Source organism: Metarhizium album (assembly GCF_000804445.1).
Source record: "Metarhizium album ARSEF 1941 chromosome Unknown scaffold_1, whole genome shotgun sequence".
NCBI lineage: Eukaryota > Fungi > Ascomycota > Sordariomycetes > Hypocreales > Clavicipitaceae > Metarhizium > Metarhizium album.
The window spans coordinates 1,323,219-1,347,892 of NW_024467575.1; the positions used below are offsets into that span (position 1 = coordinate 1,323,219).

The 24,674-nt window shown below is 55.3% G+C and overlaps 6 protein-coding genes across 6 annotated transcripts; 4 read left to right on the top strand and 2 right to left on the bottom strand.

Moving 5' to 3' along the window:
• Window positions 1–134: 134 nt before the first annotated feature.
• Window positions 135–2,444, bottom strand: MAM_00370 (copper amine oxidase 1; the record flags this gene model as incomplete). Its single annotated transcript, XM_040819169.1, has 3 exons — window positions 135–291; window positions 337–1,974; window positions 2,104–2,444. 3 exons carry the CDS (start codon window positions 2,442–2,444, stop codon window positions 135–137), a joined length of 2,136 nt encoding a protein of 711 aa, XP_040682434.1.
• Window positions 2,445–6,078: 3,634 nt separating this feature from the next.
• Window positions 6,079–7,259, top strand: MAM_00371 (initiation-specific alpha-1,6-mannosyltransferase; the record flags this gene model as incomplete). Its single annotated transcript, XM_040819170.1, has 2 exons — window positions 6,079–7,105; window positions 7,213–7,259. The coding sequence occupies 2 exons, from the start codon at window positions 6,079–6,081 to the stop codon at window positions 7,257–7,259; spliced, it is 1,074 nt and encodes a 357-aa protein (XP_040682435.1).
• Window positions 7,260–8,251: 992 nt separating this feature from the next.
• On the top strand, window positions 8,252–9,384 carry MAM_00372 (uncharacterized protein; the record flags this gene model as incomplete). Its single annotated transcript, XM_040819171.1, has 2 exons — window positions 8,252–9,015; window positions 9,102–9,384. The coding sequence occupies 2 exons, from the start codon at window positions 8,252–8,254 to the stop codon at window positions 9,382–9,384; spliced, it is 1,047 nt and encodes a 348-aa protein (XP_040682436.1).
• An 890-nt stretch (window positions 9,385–10,274) lies between these two features.
• MAM_00373 (uncharacterized protein) lies at window positions 10,275–11,668 on the top strand (the record flags this gene model as incomplete). Its single annotated transcript, XM_040819172.1, has 3 exons — window positions 10,275–11,080; window positions 11,156–11,268; window positions 11,430–11,668. 3 exons carry the CDS (start codon window positions 10,275–10,277, stop codon window positions 11,666–11,668), a joined length of 1,158 nt encoding a protein of 385 aa, XP_040682437.1.
• An 8,729-nt stretch (window positions 11,669–20,397) lies between these two features.
• On the top strand, window positions 20,398–22,147 carry MAM_00374 (Longevity assurance, LAG1/LAC1; the record flags this gene model as incomplete). The annotated part of the gene is made up of 3 exons (XM_040819173.1): window positions 20,398–20,596; window positions 20,803–21,116; window positions 21,194–22,147. The coding sequence occupies 3 exons, from the start codon at window positions 20,398–20,400 to the stop codon at window positions 22,145–22,147; spliced, it is 1,467 nt and encodes a 488-aa protein (XP_040682438.1).
• A 541-nt stretch (window positions 22,148–22,688) lies between these two features.
• On the bottom strand, window positions 22,689–24,560 carry MAM_00375 (AMP-dependent synthetase/ligase; the record flags this gene model as incomplete). The annotated part of the gene is made up of 1 exon (XM_040819174.1): window positions 22,689–24,560. The coding sequence occupies one exon, from the start codon at window positions 24,558–24,560 to the stop codon at window positions 22,689–22,691; it is 1,872 nt and encodes a 623-aa protein (XP_040682439.1).
• Between the last annotated feature and the right edge of the window lie 114 nt (window positions 24,561–24,674).

Consider the following 24,674-nt stretch of genomic DNA (forward strand, 5'->3'; position numbering starts at 1 on the left):
TTGGACAGGGGAGGTTCGTCCATGACGCTCGACGTACCTATTCCTCGCTGACGTTCGAGTCCTTCAAGCTCGAGCAGTGCCAGCGTCAGCTACCCCAAATCAGGGGCTATAATAGGGTCCAACATTGAATGCCTCTACACGGAGCCACACCCATTGGCGCTCGTGGCGCCGTCAGTCCCGCAGCACGGCACAAGGACACTCGACTCGTTTGTCGCGGATGGAACATCTAGGGCAGGATTTGCCTCGAAAAAGTCGACGGGGCGGAGATGGATTTGGTGCATCTCCATGGGCCTGCTGGGTTGTCAGCGCGCGCGCAACGACTGATGACGTGCGTACGAGGGAGGAACTTGCATCACCGGCCAGTCCTCCACGCGGGGATTGTGCGTGAAGCCATACACGGGCCAGACCACAGGCGAGCTCTTCCTCCCATGGCTGCCGTGTCCATGCGTCCCGTCGGAGCCATTGGCACCGTCTGGCTTGCCTTGCTCCGTGAACCAATCGCCCCGGCGGACCATGTCGCCGACACCACCGACCTCGAGGCGGCTCTGGTTGGTGAACTCGCCTGCGACCCAGAACTCGCCGTCTCTGTAGCCGGTGACCCAGGCGTGGTGCCGTGCGAACTGGGCGCGCTGGCAATGGACGCTCTCCTCGTCGGCCAGCATCATCTGGGTGGCGGGCGCCACGAGCTGGTACGCCACATTCTTGCCTGAAATGGCGTTCCTCTTGCTGGGATTCTCCAGCTTCAGGTTCCGGTTCAGGCGCGGCTCTGCGTCGATATACGTCGCCCTATCGACGACTTGGCGCTTGACCTGGTACAGGTTGCCGTAGGGGTTGGTCTTGGGGTCCTTCTTGACGCCGTGACTCTCCTCGACGACGACCTGACTGTCGCGATAGGAGTCAATGGCCGGGTCGATCCGGGCGGCAATGATGTGCTGGTGGTTCTGGGCGAGGACACCGGGAGCGACCAGGTTGCCGTAGCTGCTGGTCTTGCCTTGGTCGATGGCGACGACGCTGACGATGCCCGTGGCGCGGGTCTCGAGCGTGATGCCCCCCGCGAGATCGAGCTTGAAGGCGAAGATGTATTCGTAGTTGGCGAGGGTGCAAATGAACTGCACGACGAGCTCGCGGGATCGGGCGACGACGGCCTTGTTCGTCCGGAAGTTGGTGTGCTTCCAGAGAACACCCGAGTCTTGCTCGTGGACACAGACGACGGACTTTGCCGGGACGGGTGATCCGTCGGGGCCGCTGAGCAGAGCATCGAGGTAGTGGATCGCGCCTAGGCAGTCACATCCAAGGACCAGGCTGTTGGTCATGCGGCCGACGCCGCCGTCGCCAAAGTCAAACGCGTGCTTGCGGTGGAAAGGGGGCCGGGGGTCGCCATAAGGAACAGTGAGTTCCGAGAAACTGAGACGGTAGAAGACGGGGCGGTTCTGGTAGCAGACGTCGTGGAGGACGGCGCCCTCGCGGGGAGTGAAGCCCAGACGGAACCGCCATTTCTGCCACTCGACGAGCTTGTCCGCCTGGATGGTGAATGACGGCCCCTCGGGCTGGACGACATTGAGCGGCTTCAAGTCGGCTCGCGTCTGCTGGTCGAGGAGGTCGGGAACCCATTCTGCGGGCTTGGAATTCGCAAACAGCGTCTTGGGCGTATCGCCGCGGGGGAGGGCGTCCAGGCCGTCTTCGCAGCCGCCGGTTGCCAGCCTGTCTACTCGGATCATCTTCTTGGTGACCCAGTCCATGACAGGGATGATGGGGATGGGATAGCCGTAGTGGTTGGTGTCGGAGTGGCTCTTCCGGGCATCGCGGGCAAACACCAGACCCTGCATCATCCTGGGGTCGTCGTGGTTGTCTGACGAGCCATATGGCCAGGGATCGATGGTGATCTCAAAACCGCACGGGAGAACAAACTCCGACATGGCCTCCTTGAACATGTCCGAGGCCATGCAGAGGTCGAAAAACTGAGCAAACTCATCCCTACGTCTCGGAACGCCTCCGCGTCAGTGGTACGGTTTTTCGCCCAGGGTGGCATCTCGTGGGACAAGAGGAATAAGAAAAGGAAATTTTTCTTTTGAAAAGAAAAAAAAAACCAAAAATAATACGCACGGGGTATAGTAGGGGTGTGAAGTAGGAGAAGCAACATGGCTGCTCACCACCTCTGCAGCATGTAAATCCACCACGGCCCTCACGGCCTCATGTCTATCCGGCTTGATGACGTCATACTCGACATGAGCCTGTCTCGGTGGGCGAGGCGTGTCTGGCGTCAAGCGTCCGGCATGCTCAGCCTCAAGATACGGAACCAGCGACTCCTTGCTGGGCTCCTCGAGATTGATCTGTCTGAAGTAAAGGGACTGAGAGGCCGCGTACTGCTTCGTAACGACATCCCGTGCCCTGACGAACTCGTCGGCGGTGAGCTGCGTCAACGGATGGGGGCTGACGGCAGCCATGGCGGGTTTGCAGCAGATGGCCAAGCAGCTTGTATTCTTTAGCTTTCCCTGCTCCGAGCACGTAAGCAGAGTGGTTTCTGAAGCCCAGGCTCAGCAAGCCATGTGTGTGCCATGTGTGGCCCGGGGAAACTCACCGGTTTATGTACGAAAGAACCGCACCGCAACGAGCCAACGGCATGGACAGTCACACAAGTGAGGATTGAGGATTCAGGAATCAGACTCGACCAAAAATGCGCCTGCAGCGACCTGTAAGCCCGGGGCGGGGTATTTCAAGCACGCGGCCCCAACGAGCAGTCGCCAAATTCGACAACAAGTCCAGATGTCAGCGTCAGCGTCAGCGTCAGCGTCAACTGGCTCGTATGCCGACGCAAGGCTTGGGTCCGGACGCGGCAGGCACCGTCGCCGTCGATCAGATTACACACTGTCTGACCATTCTGTGTCCTGTGGCATCTCACTGGTCTGCTGGGGTGACACTCTGCTGTCGCTTTCGGGATCAAGTGGCGGTTATTGGATGATGGTGTTGTTGCGCCGCCTTACGGAGTACTCCGTACTTCTGTCTGGGCATCGACACACATGCCACAGTCCACGGTCCTGGTCCGTGGATGCACAAATCCCCCTCCTTCTTCCCATGTGTTGTCGGAGGCGTTTTCCTTGGCATCGGGGTTGGAGGCTGGTCACTCACCGGTGCCTTGTTGGGCGGGCATCGACTCCGGGCATGCGGACAGGAGTCGCAGGACATGGCCATGTTCCACGCGGGAGGGAGGGATACGGTCGAGACGATCAGTTCCTGATAGCCTTGCCAGGTGCCCGAGATAACTTACAAGACTCATGCCGCGTGTGCAACGATTGTCCGGCATGGCTCTGGTTGTGCATCGTCCTGTCCTGCTCCCGCTGGCGACCCCGCACCGCGCACCGAGAGCCCGAGAGACTGAAAGCCCGCGGGGTCCGGAGCCGCGTTTGTCGCGGGCGGCTGAGCCATCCATACATCGTATACAAAGAGCCGGCCAGCCACACGTGGCAAGTGAGTTTCGTGGCGCCTGCGCCAGAGGTAAATTGTGGCTGCAGCCTCGTGTTGACACCATACAGATGCAGTTTCGTTTCGTTTGGCGCACGTTTGGCCCCCCACATGGCCTTTCCAACATCGTCCCGAGACGCGTCGATGAAGCCCGGTCGGGCCCTGAACGTTTTAGCCGCGGATGCTGCCGGATTAATCGCTATAGGCAAGGGCCAAGGGCCTCTCTGCGCTAACAAAGGACCCTTGCCATTATGTATTGGGATGGTTGCCTGCTTGGGTAGGCAGGTAAACAGTAGACAAGAAGTAACTCGACTTGCCAAGAGATTTTGGTAGCGGCTTGAATAAAAAAAATCCCGAGTACTTCCCCGCCCTAGTACTCCGTATGCCCTGTGGAATAGTCGCCTCGTGTCCGCTCCAAGCTGCTTGCATTGTTACTTGTGGCCTCGTGCATTCTCCGTACCAAGCAGGGGTTGTAATAAAGTGTGCAGGGTGAGGAGATGATGCGATGGTGATAGCAACTGGCTTGGCTGCCTGCCAAAAGTGGAGGCCAGTCTCCTGGGCAATACATGCATCCTCTTCCACACAGAGACGCTTGGCATTTGGCATGATTGCTGCCAAGCCAGAGGATTTGCGACAGGCGAGCAACCCAGCTGCCCAGTAGTAGTCAGCGTGAAGCTGGCCAATCATCAATAATGCATACGCGTACGTACGTGCTGGGTCCGGTACGTACTGAGGTGGCACGTAAACCACACAGCCACTGGGCCGTTCAACAGGTTGATGCCACGGTACGGTGGCGTGCGGCGGCGGGACTTGCCCGGTCCTGACCCCTGGACTCTGGAGCCCCAACATCTGACGCTCGGAAGATCCGGGCGGGCTCTGCAAGTGGCCACGAGGAAGGTTTCGTGATTTAAGGCACTGCCAAGGTTTTAGGGTTGAGGCGGAGCGGGACTGCAACATATCATCATCACACCACGGAGACTCGAGTACGCTGCGTCATGGGAGTTGGCCAAGCACTTTGCACGCCGCGGAGGTTTGTTTGGTGCAGCTTGTTGTTGAGCTCCGGTACAGACTGCAGACTACTGAACCGTCGTAATACCGAGCATCATCTCATCGGAGGAGCCCCACGGTTGTTGGTGCGATGACGCCTATTGCTACCAATAAGGGCCGGTATAAGAGATTGCAAGGGGCCATCGTAGATTTTTTTCAAGGGAAGTCGCTTACTTTATGCGCCGGGGCGCTACGATGAGGGATTGTTATAAGCCTGGGCAGTACCTAAGTACCCAGCTACTTGAGTTAGGTACTTAATAACGACTTGGTGCATATGGAGAGTTTAGGTTGGGCACTTGCTCAAGTCAAGTACCTAGGTACTTAAGTTAGTACTTAAGTACCTACGTACCCGGGGACAGCTAGGTACCTACCCCGGCACCCTGTACCTCTAAGCAAGTACTTACTTAAGGTAGTTACCTACTTAAGTACCTAGGCAGGTACCTACCTAGCTACCAGTACTAAGTACCTAAAGCACCCAGGTAGGTCGTTGCTTGCCCCGCATCGTTCAAGCCGGCAACTACGGCCCGTGGCAAACGAAAACCCCCAACCTTTCAATTCATTAATTTTCTTGTGCGTGTACTCCGTACTGCGTGCCCACATTCCCTTTTTTAGCCCGCTCCCCTTGCCTCTTCTTCGTTATTCCTTTAACTCATCTCTGCAGTGCCAGACAATTGTCCGTGTCGTCACCGTGGTCACCTTGCGACGCCACGATCCACGTCGGCGACCACGCTACGCACGAATGAGACCCGTTTCAACTTCCCTGCGCAAGCGCGTCGGCAGGACGCGCATCCGCATCCGCATCCGCATCGCATCTGTATCGACATCCGCGTGTCCTCTTGTATCCTATCGACCACGGCGTGCTGCCACTTGTCTCTCTTTCTTCGCTCCATCGACTGTCTGACCGTCGCCAGATGCCCTTTCCCGAGACAAGGCAGACAACAGCATCGTTTCAACAAGTCGTCCTGTCCACCGTCGCTCGGCCCTTTCATCTCCGGTTACAGATAGTAGTAGCACTGCGGTGGGGCTCGGACCCGTGTCCCTTGGAATACGACCGTGGTCTGTCCGCCACCGAACTCAACCAAATTCCTGAGAGTCGATCTGTCGGTGTCATTCATCTCTTGGCACACAAGTCTGAACTAGTTGACCCGCTTGACCCGCTTGTCCACGACTCCGGACGGCCCACACTGCTCGCACTGGCGTCTTCCAATGTCCCTGTCCTGAGACTCGAGAGCCACGAACTAAACGGGTGCAATCGACCAGCATTTCCTTCCCCATTCTTCAAGCCAATGCACCCCTCACTCTAGTCCCTCTTTTCCTCGTTTGTTTTCTTCTACAGTTGCAAGCCCAACAGGGTTTTCAAGCTCATAACCAGGCGGTTGACGGCAGCCTTTTTTCCTCGCCCAATTTGTTGGCTTCTGTCCCTGGTTGGTCGTGATTTGACTCCCGACTCTCCTTCTCCCGCCCGGCCGGGGACGAACCAGGTTTTCTCGACCCCTTTTTGCCAGGCCAGAGGAGCAAACCCCAAAGAAGGAGAGAGAGGAAACAAACCATTCTGCCGTCCTTCGACCAACCATGCCCAACTCGCGCCGCCCGCTGGCTGCGGCTGTTTTGATATTCCTCATCGTTGTCCTCACATTACGCTCACACAGCTCGCCCGCGCAAACGAGCGACAGTTCGGCCGGCGTACGGCCTGTTTCTCCTGACAATGGTGCCTCCGTCGCCTCGTCGCGAGCCGTATCGCAGAAGCCCATGATGGACATGTCACGCATGTCCACGTACGACAAGCTTGCATACGCCTACCCTTACGACGTCGAGGCCAAGTTCCCCAACTATATCTGGCAAACATGGAAGACCACCCCGGCCGATGCCGATTTCGCGTTCCGCGACCAGGAAGCATCTTGGACCGTCCAGCACCCAACCTTCGTTCACGAGGTCATAACCGACACCGTTGCCGTAAGCTTGCTCCAGCTCCTCTACGCCAACGCCCCCGAAGTTCTCGAGACCTATCATGCTCTGCCCATGCCCGTCCTAAAGGCAGACTTCTTCCGCTACTTGATTCTGTTTGCGCGAGGCGGCATATACTCCGATATCGATACCTATGCCATCAGGAGCGCGCTCGAATGGGTGCCGCCACAAATCCCTCGGGAGACCATTGGTCTGGTTGTAGGCATCGAGGCCGATCCCGATCGCCCAGATTGGGCAGACTGGTACAGTCGCCGCATTCAGTTTTGCCAGTGGACCATTCAGAGCAAACCAGGCCATCCGGTGCTCCGAGACATCATCACTAGAATCACCAATTCTACCCTGACATTGAAGCGAGAGGGCAAGCTTTCCTCACTGCAAGGCAAGGACGTGGTTGGTCTGACCGGCCCGGCAGTGTGGACAGACACAATCATGGCCTACCTCAACGACGGCCGCTTTTTTGACATGAACAAGAGCCAGGGCAAAATCGACTGGAAAAACTTCACGGGCATGGAAATGAGTAAGCGGGTGGGTGACGTGATTGTATTGCCCATCACCAGTTTCTCACCTGGTGTCGAGCAAATGGGGTCCAAGGATTACGACGATCCGCTGGCATTTGTCAAGCATGACTTTGAGGGTATGTACTGGCGCACATGAGAATACACGCCCCTCCTTTGCCATTTCTTTTCCCTTTTTTTAAAAAAAAAAAAAGTTGCCGTTGGCTTTTGACTAATTTGGCCGCAGGCAGTTGGAAGCCGGAAAGCGAACGACATGTTGGCGAACAAGATTAAACGCAGGATGGGCAACCAACCCGAGCAGGATTCCTAGAAAAAACGGCGCCATATTTGCAATCTGGAGTTCTGTGGTTTTCAAGGCATTGTAATTCGGACTAGGGAATTTCTCATCATTCAGGAAAAACAAGCTGTATATGGAACATTGGAGGCGCTGAAGGCTTTTTTTTCAAGTCCTTTCCCTTGATGCTTTTTAAACGGGAATCATAATTTCTGACAGCATCGTTTCATGCATGGTGGTCTCAGAATAGAATGGAGTCTGGGGACACGGGCTATTTATTTGGTCGCTGGTGATAGAGCAGATGGCTCTACACACACACGGTGGCCGATTCCGTCATACGGGACCCATTATTTTTTTATTAAACAGAAGAAAAAAATTGAAAGTCTCGTGAGGAAGCGTCAAGGGCCCATCTCGCCAGCCGAAAGAGTGCAAGGGATTCCAAGTCTCAGCGTGTTTTACTCCTGACCGGTGACGCAGGGAGGATACTGCCGCGTCGGGTGATTGTGAACGCTGACGTGTAACACGCAATGATAGAATCGTGGAGTCGCAAACACGGCGGTGATGAATCAATAAATGTACTAGCAGCACGGGTGTCTAGCAGAGGCACCAGGTACTGCAGTATAATGTTGACATTGACACGCAAGAAAACGGCGTAGGCTTAGTAGCAGTCCGAATACGTAAGAGAGACTAGTTTGTTCTGTTTGATGCATGCGGCGGCGTATCCTTTTCTTGTCCACGTTCGCGGCGGGCCAGCGGCTAAAGTGTTATCCATGATGGAAAGTCATCTGCGGAGGCGTCGATCCACGCCCACGTGGTAGGGGCAAATCATACATGGCCTTTGAGATGACGACTGGATGATATAATAGTGACGCCACTGCCACCTGCAGCGCGGAAAACTACAAAAACGGGCGCAACTTGGCCCGTTGGAATCTCGGCTCCGTCTCACATTTCGCGAGCGCGACCACAGACCCGTTGGGAGAATACTGCCACGATGCCTGTCACGCGGTCTGGGAGATCTAGCACGGCAACGCAGGCAGCACCGGCGGAGAAACGGAAGCGCAAGGGGCACGCGGATGACGAGACTGGAGCGAAAAGCAAGGGCGCCAGCGCCAAAGATGGAGAGCGCGGAAACGCGGCGCCTCCCCCCAAGAAGCGCGGACGGAGGGAAACACGCGCAAAGCCGACAGACGAGGCAACACAGACAAGGAAGTCGACGCCATCTCGCGTCCTGGAGAAGGGGGTGCTGTACTACTTTGTCCGCGCGCGAGTAGGCGTCGAGTCGCCCAGGTCGATTGACGACATTGCGAGAGGATACCTCATCCTGCGGCCCTTGCCTGAGGGCGTCCAACTGCGCGGTGCTCTGCCCGCGTCAGCTACGTGCAGACTCATCGCGCTGCCGAAGAAGAGGCTCCCTGCCGGGCCCAGGGAGAGGTTCATGGCGTTTGTGGAAAAGTCCGATGCGTCCTACGACCAACTTGGCAGCGAGTTTCTCAAGGGCGAGGTCTACCAGACCAAGACGGCGGGGAAGCGTCATTCTCCCGACGCGATGCCGGTAGGCGAGGGCGTGTATGTCATCACGACGACGGGGCGCGAGAGTCACCTTTCGTACATGGCGACTGTGCCTGATTCCTCGGGCGAGCTGCAGAACGCCCTGCGATTCGACAAGAAGGGGAGTTTCATCATGAGTAGTAAGAATCCCGAGTACAAGGGGCCGTCTTTTGCGCGGCTACCCAAGGGCCCGGATTACCCTCGGTCGTAAGTGCGCGCTTGGTCCGCTTGGTCCGGTCGAGACTCGGCCGTGGTCCAGAGAGGCAGCCTCTGATGACCTGACGTGCTTGCAGGGTGCTTGAGAAATTCAACGGCTTGCGCTGGGTGGGAACGGTTCCTCAGTTTCTGGATTACCCTCGCGCCCAGATCTTGCTGATTGGACACAAGACTGGGCTTGGAGGAGAGGACGGGAAGGACGACGACGGAGAGGATCTGCTTGATGCCTTGAGTCAGCTTGAAAAGGACGACATTGACAGGATGCAGCATTTGTCGCCAGACGAGTCTGACGCCATTTATGCTGATCTACACAACAGGAAGATGGCGCACCCGGACGTTCACGACGACTTTGCCAGCTAGGCCTCGTCTCTTTGATCTCGCATCGGTCGACGTTGGCCTCGCAGATGGAATGACCAACTTGTTGCTCAAGGGTAGTAAAGGGCAGCGAGGGCGGCTTCTGGGTGTTCATCGATCCACGGTATTTCGGCACGTAGTTTAGCTTATATAGTCGCGTGCGGCAATCGATGTACATTCTTGCAGGCTGAAGCCATTTTGTGTGCGCCTGACAGTCATTGCTCGTAGTCGGCCAACATTTCTAGTCGTCGGCGGAAGCTAGCTACCGGATACGCCGGTATTCATCTTATTACGATTTCGGCCTCCTCGGCAAGGGAAAATCGTTGTAGCAGAGCCACGGTGCGACATCACGTGGTCATGAAACACCTCATCCACCCCCACCCACCACTAGCCAGGCAAGGCAAGATCGGGATCAACACACGCGCTATGATGAACATCCTCCGTCCCAACCGGTTTTGAGCCCTCCCCTTTGGAGCCTTGTGGATACTCGAGGACCCGGATCTTGAACAATGTGCCTCTGGAATTATGGGACTGCAGAAGAAGCAGAGCACCCCCAAAGGCCAGCAATCTCGAAAATTGCTGCCAAAAAAACTCGCAAGCCGCCGAGCTGCCTTCGTAACCCCAGCACTGTCATTAATTCCGCGGAAGCACCCGACTAAATCTGCCTGCTTGGCCTGTCAAAGGCGAAAGTCCAAAGTATGACGATAGCCCCTCTTTTGCTTTTGCCACTCAAATTCGTTGCTAAGCAAACCTATTTGTAGTGTAGCGGGGAGCGCCCAGCGTGTGCAAGTTGCGCTTCTAAAGGCGATATCTGCCTCTACGATACGGACAGGCTGGGCGAGACCCACTCGCAGGCCATCAGGAGGAGGTATGAAGAGGTAACAGCCGTCAACACAATGTACAGAGAGCTCTATGAGCTCCTCAAAGCTGCCAGCGAGGCGGAGGGTCAAAGGGTCGTGGCGAAGATAAGGCGTGGTATGGATGTCGAGACGGTACTTCGCCAGGGTAAAGACAGTAATGTCTCAGGCGAGACTGCCACGGCCAGCCATGAGTCGCCTGTCTTGTGTTTCCAAGAGTTAGTCTCATGGACGCAATGCCGTGCTCATCCGGGGAACCACGGGTCACAGCACGAAACAGACCAATCAACCATCCTGACTCTCCCCCCGCGGCCGCTTGACGCCTACATGTCGCTTTGGCATCAGGATACGTGGACTCAGACGGGATGGACAAAGGCGCACATACACCACCTCATTGACGCCATAAGCTCCTGGGACTACCTCCCGTTTAGTCTCCTGAGTTATCATGACTTTCTGCAAAGTTTCTATAGCGACTCTAGCCAATTTTGTTCGCCGGCGTTGGTGTGCGCTATCCTGGCACTAGCATGCCATCTCGTAAACGAAGACAGAGATGACCTGGAGGTTCTCCCGTCTGGCTGGGTTGGGAGCACGATGTTCTTGGATTTGGCTAATGAAAAGTTGCACCAAGACCAACCCAAGGGGCTTCCGGATATACAAGCCATTGGAATCCTTTCGCTCTATCACCTGCGGCGTGGACGAGAAGACAGAGCGCACGAGTGCGCTGACGATTTCGTTGCTAAAATCCAGGAGTTTGACGACCCTGACTCTCCGGTTCGCAGCAAGGGTTCGCAGCAGTACGAGACTGTGCTGGACATTACTTACTGCGGCGCGGTATCGCTATTTCGGTATGTTGTGAATCGTTGAATCGGCCCGTCACTCAAGCTGCATTGAGAGACCAATTAACTCAACACGTGGCGTAGCATACTCCTCCTGGCCACGGGGAAAATATTCAATATACCGCATGCCATCACCCCGGCGCCTGCATCCATCCTGAAAAGGCTATATCAGATGATGCAAAGTCGCGATGGAGATGGTAGGTCAGGTACGTGACTCATTGCCAGACGAAGAACCAGACAAAAATTGGTGGAGCCAGCACGTTGTGTGTTGAAAGGACGAGGCAGGATGCATCAGATCTTTCGTCTGATGGAGGGGCCTCTCGCTCTTTAGATGTGACGGTAGGTAACAGGATAGCAGCAGCGTTGAACCCGAGCGAGCGCAGCTTGCAGCTATTAAGCCTGCAGTACATCTCGGGCAAGGTTTTCGAGTTGACCGAGTGGGTGTATGATTTTGTAGAGTCAACTCGCTCAAACATCCGCCCTTCTCCGCGTTACGTGAGGGCATTCTACGAGAAGTGCCTCGACTGGTATAAGGAAATCTTTGCCTACGCTGAGAACGATTGCGCCAGAACGCCGTTTGTGCTGTTTGTGCAGTAAGCTCATCACATCAGACGGGGAGGGGGGGCACCGTGAGGAGAGAGAGAGGCATGACCATCTAACAGCCTATGCAGCATTTATTACCACTACTCCCTCCTGTGCGCTTTTCGGTCCATCGTCGGTAGGGACATGGTGGCACTGACATCTGGCCGTACACGATATGCAAGGAGGCTGCACAGTCCATCCTAGCGCTGACCCAGTCCTACGATGACCTTTTCACTCTGCGGCGCGTGTCTGGACTCATGCCTTATTTTGTTTGCGCATCGGGTTTGCTTGGGCTTACTATGGAGACTGAAGGGAGGTGCATGAGCTCGGTACATCTGCGCCTACAGCACACAACACAAGGGCTACAATCACAATCCACTGAACATGCTTCTGATGTGCCTCATGGCATACCGCGGCAAGTGTCGTCATATATCACAATGTCTGCAACAGATCATGCGCGTCTGCTGCTTGCCAAGATGGGGTCTACCCATCCGGTGGCGAATATTGCCAGGAGTCAGCTTCAGCTTCAAGTGACCTGAGAGAATCTCGAGACTCGCGCGGCATGCTTGGAGATTTGCGTCGGAACAATGTGCTACTTACCCTGTGCCGGCAACTTGCTCTAAAGCCTCGTCTCGCGAGGAAATCAAGGGGGTCGAGACGGCCGGGCCATTCCTACCCATTTTTCAGGTTATTGACATCTTTTCTGTGAGCGCGGAAGACTAAGCCGCCTCTTTAAAGTCATGGAGGTGCAAGGCGTGCATTCTCAAGCTACGACGTTTATGATTGATTGTCCCGTGCAGGCGGGCGTTGTGCCGGAGCATTCGCTCCGACGACCCAGCATCTTTGTGCGGGCATATGCTCTTCGTCCTGTCCCATAGGTTGTTGCAGTTAAGCACAGGCGGAACATAAGCATTGTTGGCGAGTAAGAATGAGCTCAGCAGTCGCAGTCGGTATGTTCTGGAGACTGTAGCGGTTCATGGGTCTTTGTTTTTTTCATATGCGTGTGCTGCCTGGAATCAGGAATTCAGCTTCCTTTTTTCCCCGCTCTCTCTTTTTCTTTTTTTTTCTTTTTTCTTTTTTTCTTTTTCGGTGCCTTCTGTGGTTATGTTTTCGGGAATCCAAAAAATGGACACCAGAGGATTTTGGACCAACGATTGCCCGTGAGGCGAGCTGAGAGGGACGAGAGGTTGTCGATCGAGTGCTCCTCCCCTTTCTCTGACTCTCACTCACAAGTGGTCAAGAAAAGTACGTTACCTTGATGCCCGCCAGCCCTGGCAAGGAACACACCCACTTCCAGACCGTTGATGTATGGAACTTCCTCCCGGTCACCCACTTCGATAGCTCAGTTCCGGGTCGTTACGGGAAGTCCAGGACTCGTACAGACGCCCCGGGCTTGGTTTTGAGTGCGATTCCAAAGCGTTGCTCAATCCGCCACCCCTTGCTTGTGGCGTATCTCAGCCGTCATCAAAGTATCGCGGTTTTGACGTGTTACGTAGTCACGACGAAAATGAAATTCTACCTTGTATGCTCACAGTACACCACCGCGTGCTATCCTTGGCCAAGTGCTCCCGAACAACGCATCTGCCTCTGCCTCTGCTGCGGCAAGTCGCAGTTGTCCGGCGCCCATCGTTCTCGTGTCTCGACAGCTGGGACTTCTCGGCATAGGGAACATGTCGGTCACCGTCTCGTGTAGCTTTGGCTCGATTGGTTTTCGCGGCCCGAGGAGACAGGCAAGGATAGTCAGTCCGTAATGTCGCTTGCTCTGACTTGAGCCTGGTGTGTATGTGGGATGCCACCGGCTCCGCAATCTCTCGCAGCCGCCCCGTTCAGAGCTCGTGGTGTGGCCGTTTGACTTGACTACCCAGACGATTCCCATCCTGCTGCGACGCTGAGGGGTGGGGGGTAGATATGACGCCGGCGTAGGGGCGTGGACATCGGGGACTTGGATATGTGTCACGGTGGCACATGCCGGCTCTCATCGGTCGTGGCCAGATGCTGTCAGGAGACGGGATGGCCAGCTATTTCAGATACATGGCTTGCGTGACAGATAGATACATGGCACTTTACCACGGGACCAGCGTCTGGTCCGCCGCAGCGTAGGTTACTTTCCGCTGGCGGCGGGCTGGTCTGAGCCCAGGCCGCAGTGTTTTGTCCCGACCTGTCTGCGAGAAAAGCTCGTGGTTCGCCGCGAGGGTTTCGCCCTTGTCCAACGGAGGCGCCTCCAGTGCGTGTGACTGTGTCACCGTTTGAAGCAATGAGCCTGACAGCAACGTCTGCTGCGTTCACGCCAGAGACGGCGCCCAGGGGAGGAGCAGAGTCACGGAAACTTCCGAGGAACCACATGGCGAGGCAATGTCTGTCCTCGTCCCAGACTCCCAGCCTCAGCCAGGACCTTGGTTCAAGGCCGCAGATTGCCAGGGCAGAGGAAGGAAAAACTGGCGCGTTCTTCATGGGCCGAGTCTCGGTTTCCTGTCGCTTTGAGTCGAGTTGGGCAAAGGGCACCAACTTGTCTCTACTCCATATGGATGTGCCCCAATCCGCGCCTTTGTGTTCAGACACGATGCAAGCCGAACATGGGTCGTGGTTTGTGGCGTGCCGACGCTTGCCAAACGGTTGCAAATTCATCTTTTGTACTCCGTACATCGTCTTGTAAAGAATCAAACAAGCCGGGTCTGGCTGGTTCGAGCCCGAGGCTCCGGCCATCGCTGTCGGCGGACGACTAACGGTCTTGATGCCGCTCAGCTCCAAGTTCAGGAGCCGGTTGAGAATTCTGCGTCGTTTTGGTGGTGATGAGCTCGGAAGCACGGCGGCGTGGAAGGACTGCTGCGATTGGCAGTATGCTGGGATTGGCAAAATGAGTATCGTTGAGGGTTGAGCGAGCCACGCGTGAGCATGCCTATCCAGGAGGGGGAATCAAAGCAGCGCCTTCGTCTCGAAGGCAGCTCTCTTTGTCTGCCGATGGTTATGCCTCTCCAATGTGCAACGCCACTTGTCTGACAGCCTTGTGTCGTCACCGCGAATGGCGGTGGAAATTCATGTTGTCATGATGAGGCCCGCACGCCAGACCATCGCCACCCGTGATGCCATGCGACTTGCAGCAGCGACGTCACTCTGACACTGAAATCTAGGCGAGCAAGTTCTTCTTCGCATTCACCACGTCGCGTATGTCTTGTTTCACGGCAAACAGGAGTGAAGGAATTCACTCGTAGCCTGCTGCATCCTGTCTGTGGACGCCCCGTCCGTTGATATCATCATTCAAGGCGGTGATATAAAAAGATTCAGCCAAGGCAGCAGGTTCTAGTGAGAGTTTGGTGTGACATCTTTTCCTTCCATCTGCCCAAGTTGCGATTCACTGGGCTCACTTGGTTGCGGGACGCTTCGCCTCGAAGTGAGATGCAGCACCATGCGATAGCTTTGAAAATTCCGACGCTTCAACAGACAAATCATCAAGCTTTGGAAATGTCTCAATTTTGGCCTGTCACAAAAGACCTTGCGCACGTCAGTGTAGGATAGGCTGCCCTTCATTACCACCATCAAATTACGTAACATTCAAGGGGCACTCGTCCGCCCGGGATACGGACAATCCTCACATATTGCCTCGCGGTGTCTTCTATTCGTAATACTTATCATAGCCATCTCAGAGCACCACAGGCTGTCAAATATACGGATACCCTGCCGTCAACGGCACCCCGGAGCAGGGAAATGTGCCATCCTTGCACATGGATCCCCGAGTGCTGTGCGTCCCAAGCCTCAGAGGTCTTCGGGCACAGATCGGATATAGAAATATCAAGGGTACTCCGTACTCGGTGGGGTCAGTTACAAGCATATACGGATATGATGAAAAGGGGCCTTTTGGTCACGCCGTTTCCTGGGCGACAAGAGACCTGTCACGGCGGCGGACCGAGAACAGTCTCGTGTGAGGCGCGGCTGGCTGAGACGTCGGGGAAGCAAACGACTCGGCAGTCAGCCCAGCCTATCACATCAAGACACGGAGCCTTTATCGAAGACATTGGTCTGTCGCGCTTGTCGAGATGATGTTTTGTCATGTGGCAGCAAATTGCGCAACGTGGTAATGTGCTCCCGTGCAACTGACATGGCGTTGCGACGGCCGCTGCGACGCACACGAAGCCATCTTTCCCATCCAGCCGTGGTGCCAGACCGACCAGATGTGCATTTGCTTGTTGTCGTCGGAACAAGCATGATTTGACAGATCAAGGGGAGGCGAACGAACGCCCCAGGACACGTCCAGCGAACGCGTCATCACAGAATCCATCAAATGACCCTGAAAATTCCGCGTCACAGGCCACGGTGGAATACAACTTCGCAGCCGAGAGTAGTTTTATTCTCGTCCATCTCACAGCAGAAGATTGGCAGTGTACCGTCCATCCCTGTGACTGCTACTCTTCGCATCTTGTTCGTTCCAGGGTTCCTGGCAGAGCTGCGGAGTTGACGCCATGTGTTTCGAAGTGGAAGCCGCCGGCCTAGGAAGGCGTTGTCGAGTGGCTCACCATTCGACGAATCTACGACTACCTGGATTCAAATGAGAGCCATGTTGAAGCTGCAGCTGCCGCGTGCGCAAAAGAACTTGGGCCCAACGCTGCGCACGTCATCTCAGAAGCTCTCGCAAAGCCCGCGGCCGATGGTACCCGCATCGACGCCATAGCTCGACATGCATCCCACAAATTCTGAGAGTTTTGTTGGAATACCCCGGGCTCAAGAGCTTTTCGGAAAATCTTGACATCAAACCCACTATGTCGGGGCCTGTCGAATGCTTCTGATTCACTCCACTGTCGAAGCGTGTTTGGGCGCAGAACTATTGGACCACCAAGGATGTCTGTGAGCTCGGGGTGAGCCGGGTCGTGGCAAATCGACATTGATCAATTTCTTTGTTTTTGCGGGCACAAGGAAAGTTCTCCAGGCTTGTTGCCAGGCTCGATGGTAGACGCTGTTTTGTTCTTCAACAGTCGAGGGGAGGCCCTGCAAAAGTCAGTCTTTGCAATGCAAATTCGAAGATATAGCAAGGCGTCATCAAGTCTGGTGACGTTAACCTTGCTGTGTTCTGCTGTCGAAAGACGACGTGATGATGTCGAAAATGCTGATCTCTTGGCTCGTCGAGAGCACCTAACCCCGCCGTTCCAGTAACCATGCCGTGTGGTAACGCCGTTTATGGGACTTCTCTGAAAAGTGCCTCTGAGACACGATTCGGGATGTTTATGGAGCAGGCTATTTACCACGCGGGTGGCGTCTTCCAAGTCTTCAGAATACCTACAGAAAATGCGAGGACAATAAGCAGATGATTTCCGTCCTGGGAGTAACGGCCCCAAGCCTCAAGTGCTCCTTCCAGAGAAGCTTTAGACAGAGCTGCACGACCCAATGCACCAGTATGGAGTCGTTTATGTCGTCATAGGTTCTCTTAACGGGTGTAAAAGCGAACGTTTAGATCAAGTTCTTGGGTTGAACAAGCACATAGGTGGGTGGTAGGCATCAGCGGCGCATCTTTTCATCTCTAGTAGACATGGCGACGACGTCGCCCGACACTGGAGTAGACATCAGCCATACCCAGTTGCCACGCAGCCTTGTCGGAGAAGTCGATGTCAGTAGTCTCCCGACGGAGGTGGCTATACGGAGAAATATGCTGCTGAGAGCTGAGATTTCGAGGCGAGGCGCGAATTCAAATAGCGGAGAACATGTCGTTGGCAAACACTTCATCACGCCGCTAGTCGTGGCTGCCGACTTGGAATTCATTGCCGGAACTCTTCCTGAGCGCGGATCCGGTCCATATAGACTTGGCACAGCATGACCCAGCGTCATGCCTGTGTCTCTGATAGTAGCGGCGACCAGGAAAGGACGTCTGTCAATCATCAGGAGGCTGACAATCGAGTTCAGCCCTTCCGTTCAACGGTGGACTCGACACGAATGCATGAGGAGTGATAGCCGCGCCGTGTTCCCAGGCAAAAGTATACTTTTACAGTTATGAGTGAGCACCGTAAACTCGTCTTGTTATGAAGTTCTGGTCAAGCCATGGCCGGTTGGCAACACGTCAAGATAGCGAAGAGGAGTGTTGGCTGATTCTTGTGCTCTATATCTTTTGGCAGCTTCGTAGAGCATCAGGTGTACAACTTGATCGCATGCTCGATTGGGTAACCATACAAAACCAAAGACATGGTTAGCTATACCAGGTCGATTATTTATTTGAGAACAAAGTTGCCTTACTCTAAAGGCGAATAGTCGCTCGCTAGCGAACGTGAGTCGTCGACAAAGGAGTCAAATGCTGGCTCACTCGGGGTGCGTTTTCATCGCGATGCTGCGGCAATTGAGTTGTGGCCTGTCGGTTGCCGGCCGTGGCCATTCAAGCACAGCCATGCATACAGTGTGCACCCATGAGCCGAGTCGGATCGACGTCATGGCTCATCAGACTACCTGTTGACAATGAGCAACTTGACAAATCCGTGGGCTGCTTGATCTGGGAAGGCGATGATGAGATGGGGTTCTGAGCCCCGACTCCCGACTCCCGACTCCCGACTCATGACTCCTCAGTGCTCACCGTCCTTGCCAAGGGCGTGATTAGCAATGGATTATCCCAGGATCCCAGCCAGGCCATGCCTTCACCGCCTTTGATGTTACTGGAGAAGATGTGGTGGCGATGGCGATGGACTTCTCTCGGTACTTGATCCTCCTTCATCCCGCAGGGGTGGTGGGCACTGAGGCGCATCTTTGCTTCTTCAATCTTCCACCAGTAGTAGTTCAAGCATCCCTGCTCCCTGCCGTATCCCTACACCCCTCCATGCACTCACGCTCATGCTCAGGGGTGTGGGCTAACGGAGTACGTAGTAGTAAATGAGGATAGGGAATAAGACAGTCGAGATGAGATGAGGTCCAAAATGGCACCGGCACGTCAAATGACATTGAGACGTCTTTTGGGGATGGATACCTAGGGCCAGTACGGAGTAAGTACTTAGTAAGTTCTTACATCGCACTTAGTACTTAAGGTACCTTCGTACCAACCTTGGGAAGGCAGCGGCAGGCACAGTGACGAAATGATGCCCTGAGCCGTCGTGCGTCAGTTGGGGATATGTCTCGATAGGCTTGCGCGGACCAGACATGGCGCGAATCTGGTAGACCATGTTTTTGATCCTGGACCATTCATTGTTGACGATAGATATCACGGCTGATATCACGGCTGGTCTCCAACGCCGCGACTTTGGAAGGCTTTGAGCCCGCGGGTCGAAGCTGGAAGCCGCTACATGTTCCCCGTAATCGTGCCCGCCCCACTTTATGTGGTTCGGCTAGCAAAAGCCCTCACCACACCTTTGGTGGTGAGGGCTTTTGCTAGCCGAACCACATAAAGTGGGGCGGGCACGATTACCAGATGGACTACCCTGAGGAGACATGTCCCCGCTTTGAAAAGTACCTAGCTTATTGAGCTGTACTCCGGACTACCAAGTACGTACCTACTTCTTAAGAAGTACCTAGGTACTCAAGTACGTAACTGGCCCTCGCATTCACCATCCCATCCACTCAGTAAATAGGTACTTAGGATCTAAGTAGCTAATCACTTGACACGAATGACCCGATACCTACTCAGCAGGTACCTGGTAGTCTACCACACACCACCATCTCAAACGTACGTGCGTGGCACAAGTCGCGCGGCGGTCGATGCTATTTTGGTCTTCTATTTCTTCTTTCTACCTTCCGCCTGGCCTCAAACACTCCCTGTCACTCTTCCTAGTCCGTCCGAACTGCTGTTCATGCTGCTGTCCACCGTCTTTTTTGGGCTCGGCCACTCTCCACCTGTGGTTGAAGTTGACATGCATTAAGTACACACCCTTGTACACATCGATGTACCTGTATGCATGATGCAAGTACACAGGTACGGAGTACTCACCCGCTTCTCTCCAACCCCAACTCCATCATCTCCCGCTTCCCTTTTCTCTCCCCTCCATAGTCATTCCTCTTCTTCCCCCTGCTTGATGCTCGTCTACCTGGAATTCCTTCCCTCTTCGCGTTGCCCTCAAAGTTTATGTTGTATTCTACACCTCAATCTTTGTAGCCTTTCCCCTTATCCGTGCTTCACAAAGCCTGCCCCGTCTGCCGTCTAAGTAGTTGGCCACGAAGTACCTGCATCTTCGGCTCGGATTGGCCGCCTCCTTGCTCCATCGACATCGGTTCCCAGACGCCACCATCTTCAATCAATCCGTGTCAGCTAGTGTGTTGTGTGTATATGCGTCAGGAACATCACCACGACCACTCAATTGTCCGTACTTCGCCCGTTGGCCGCCAAACGTGACACTACCAGACAAAGCGAACTCGGCTAGCAGCCACCGAAAACTGGATCCAACCATCCATCTTGCAGCACTTTTGCAACCCGCCTCTAGTCTAGCTCAAGCTTGACAAAAAAGACGCCCACGAGTCGTAACGGAGCGAGCGATCCACAGTCATATCTGAACGCCTTTGGCCTCCCGGCCTCCTCCTTGTTCACTCTGCTGGAGCCCGGCAGCTCGTTTCTTTTTTCCCTGCCCGAGACGTCTGCCACCATTTCCAACCTTGGCAAGGCCACAGAGAAATAAGGCATCGAGGTTCCAGCCGGTGCACCGAGATTGACGCAACGGCTCGACTCGGCCTTCTTCCCAATTCTCGAAAGCTTGTCAACAGCGCCGTTCTCAGCTGCTCCCTCGCGCGCGCGCCCGACTTCGCTCCGCGATTCTTTGTTGCTTCTCGTTTCTTCTCGCAGCCCTCTCCCACAAATGGACGTCCATGACCGCGCCCAGCCGTTAGACATTTGCGCCGCAGATGGTCCCTCAAAATCTCAATTGACCTCTGGATCCAAGGGCCCGTTGTATATGCAGAGCTCTGACGGCAAGCATGTGCTTGTCCGACGACTCAGGCGCAAAGAGGATGGCTCGTGGAAACATTTCACCCGGTGGTTTGTTGAAAACCAAATCAGTACGTCCACTCTGCGGTCAATTGGAGCTGCTGAAGACCAAGAAAACGGCGAAAAGAAGGGAAAAGGCAGAACAAGGATAACAATGCTCTCAACACTTCATTTCACTCCAGTTGCAATTGAAGAGAGCTGGCTGATCTTGTTATTGAACCCTTCTCCTTATTTTACCGGCAACTTCACTCCAAGCAGCACTGACGTCTGCTTCTAGGTCTCTCCTTTAACCTCCTCGCACTCCTATTCCTCTGCCACAATTTCATCCCGAAAGCTCGAGCGCACACCCACAAGTATTTCCAGCTCGCCTACTACAATGTCAAATCCGGTCAGTATGGCAATGGTTTTGACGATACTTACTTCATTACTTTCTGCATTGTTCTCTTCACACTCCTGCGAGCTGGCTTCATGGAGTACATTCTCGCACCGGTTGCCAGAATGCAAGGCGTCACCAAAAAGAAGGATCAGATTCGGTTTACAGAACAGGCCTGGTTGCTTGTGTATTACAGCGTATTTTGGACCATGGGTGTGGTGAGTTTGAGACCTGGGACGACACGCACTTGCGGCCAGAATGCTCCGAAATGCTAATGCCAGCTGTTGCTCTACAGTACATCTACTGCAAGTCGCCGTACTATCTCAATCTGCGAGAAATGTGGACCGACTGGCCGAACCGGGAACTGGATGGCCTAATGAAGAGCTATGTTTTGGCGCAGTGGGCATTTTGGTTGCAGCAGATCATCGTCATCAACATCGAGGAGCGTCGCAAGGACCACTGGCAAATGTTTAGTCACCACATTATTACCACAGCCCTTATTTCCTCATGTTACTTCTACCACCATACTCGTGTCGGCAACGTCATTTTGGTCATTATGGATGTTGTGGACTTATTCCTGCCGGTATACTCTCCTCGCCCATTGAATATTGAAGTGTTACGCCACAACTTTACTAACAAGACGCAGGCCGCCAAGTGTCTCAAATATGCAGGCTACACAACTCTTTGCGATATCATGTTCGGCATCTTCATGCTGTCGTGGTTCGTGGCCCGCCACTTTTTCTATGTCATGGTTTGTTGGTCAGTCTACGCTCATACTCCCGAGATTATGCCCTCGGCCTGTTTTCGTGGCAGCAACGACAACCTGACCGGACCCGAGGAGCCACCTCCCGGCTTTTCGTGGCTCATTGAGCCATTCCTGAGCTCCACCGGACGAGTGTGCTACAACGAGATTGTCAAGTGGTCATTCCTGGCCCCTCTACTTGTTCTTCAGGGCATCACCATCTTCTGGTTCACCATGATTGTTCGGGTAGCCATGAAGGTGGTCCGTGGTGATGGAGCGGAGGATTCTCGAAGTGATGACGAGGCTGTTGAAGATGAGGATGAATACGTCTATGAAGAGGCAGAGCCTCTCGAGGAAGAAGTTGATGCTGACGAGATCGATCTTCGAAGCTGGGAACGAAGAGCTGGCGTTAAGCGACAGGCCAGCAGCTCCGGTGTCAGCCTCCCAGGACATAGCGATCGCAAGGAATTGCTCGGACGCATCGGCTGCGAGAAGCAGGTTGATTAGAGGAACCAGGGACAGTGGAGTTCAAGGCGTTTAGACTTGTTTACTGCTCTCATCCATTGCCCCGAGGATACGTCTCGGTCCAATCGGCATCATGCATTTTCGTGTTAGGTATGGTTCTATTCCTTACCGTATTTGCTTTGCAGCGATGAACCTTGCCCAAACTTGGAAGGGCTGCAGGGAACGCGGGCAGCGCCATCGTTTATTATTATTTTCATTTTCAAGGGACATGGAATGGAATATACAGGGTGAGAGATGACTCGCAGACGCAGAATGATGCATGAGGGCGGGAACTCCTAGACTTTGTATTAGCTGAAACAGCTCACTATGAATTATGAGTACGACTGAGGTCGTGATGTAATGGTGAATTGAGGATGAGGTGTGGTCGGCAGTACTACAACTGTAGAAATAAATCGCAGGGAGAAGCAGTCTTGTCAAGTACCAATTGAGCCTGGCTTCACATGAAAGAAGGGATTTCTCAAGGCCTGGATTATTGGTGTTTTCAAGATGTAGTGTGGCTGCTTCACATGAAAGAAGGGATTTCTCAAGGCCATGGATCATTGGTGTTTCCAAGATGCAGTGCGGCTGCTGACGTGTACACGGGCTGCTTCCGACGCACTGGTTCATGTTTCAAATCCAACGCCCACCCGTTCCGCCCAAAAGAAGGGGGGGGTTGCAGAAACTTGACGGCCATATCCCTCAGCTTAAACTTCTGAATCTTGCCGCTGGCCGTCTTGGGGTAGTCGTCGACCCAAAAGACATGCTTGGGCACCAAATGGCTTGACAGCTCGGTCCTCACCCACTCCCTCACGGCATCCTTGCTCAGCAGCATCTTGTCTCGCCCGCCGTCGTGGCCGTCGTCCCCTTTCCAACCGTGCTGGGGCACTATGAAGGCGGCCACGCTCTCGCCCAGCTTCTCGTCTGGCACGCCGACGACGCACACTTCCTTGACGCCGTCGAGCTGAAACAAGCAATTCTCCACCTCGAGCGGATGGATGTTCTCGCCACCCCGGATAATCAGGTCCTTGATGCGGCCGGTGATGGTGACGAAGCCGTGCTCGTCCATTTCCGCCTCGTCCCCCGAGTACATCCAGGTGGTGTGGCCGGGGGACCCGTCGAGGCTGGGCTCGGAGACGCGCACCTCTGCCGTCTTGGCGTCGTCGCCGAAGTAGCCCCGCATGACGAGGTAGCCGGCGGCGGCGAGCTCGCCGCGCGTGTTGAGCGGGACGAGGCGCGAGCGGTCACGGGGGTCGACGATCTTGACGGCCGTGTGCGGCATCGGGGTGCCGACGGAGGCGCAGCGGCGGTCGAAGGGGTCGGACGGAGACGTCATGCAGCTGACGGGCGAGGTCTCGGTCATGCCGTAGCAGATGACGAGGTCGCGCAGCCCGAGACGGCGGTAGATGGTCTTCATAAGGGTCTCGGGGACCGAGGAGCCCGCGACTATGCCCTTGCGCAGATGGGCGGGTGCGCTGGGCACGACGCCCACGTCGAGCGCCTCGAGCACGGCGACGAGCATGGTGGTCACGCCGTAGAGGCCCGTGGCGTCGTGATCGGCGCACATTTTCAGCGTCGCGACTGGGTCGAACGCTGGGCTGGGGAACAGGATCGCGCTGCCCGTCGTCGCCGTCGCCATGTACCCGAGGATGCAGCCGAAACAGTGGAATAGCGGGGGCGGGACGACGATACGGTCCTCCGGGGCGAGGCCCATCCTGTTGGCGATGAAGATGCCGTTGTTGAGGATGGAGCGGTGGGTGAGCATGGCCGCCTTGGGCGTCGACGTGGTCCCCGACGTGAACTGGATGTTGATGGTGTCGGAAGGATCCAGGGGCGCGGTGGGGGTGACGGCGCGGTCCGAGCCGTCGAGGAGGGAGCGGTAGAGAGTCAGGGCACGATACTCGTCGAGTTTGAAGCGGACGTGGTGGTGAGAAACGCGGTTGTCGACAACGACGATGCGCTTGAGGCTCGGCACGGCATGGCTCTGGAGCTTGGACGCAGACAGGTCGCCGGCGATGCTGGCCAGGAGCTCCTCGTTGCTGCGGCCCTGGCCGGGCTTGTAGGCAAGGTCTGTCACGGCGCCCATGACGAGTACGTCGGCCGATAGGTGCTTGAGTGCGGCTTGGACCTGGGCCGCGTTGAAGGACGGGTTGAGCGGCACCAGGATGGCGCCCAGCTTGAAGCAGGCATACGTGAGGGCGGCGAACTCTGGTGTGTTGCCCTGTGACACGGCTACGCGGTCGCCCTTCTTCACGCCCAGGCTTGCCAGGGACGACGCCAGCCGGTTCGAGAGCAGGTCCAGCATGTAGTAGGTGAGGGTAGTTTCGAAGCCGCTTGGCGCGGGCGAGCGGGCGATGACGGCCGCGCGGTCGCCATGACGGGAAACGACCTGTTCAAAGTGCTGCGGGATCGTGCCCATGTACAGCGGCGGCTGTCATGGAAATATTAGCCTTTGGTGACATGAAGCTCGGCCGGTGGGCGACGTTGGCGTTGGGGGCAAGAGTACGGAGTATTGGAGTCTTGTTTCACGCGG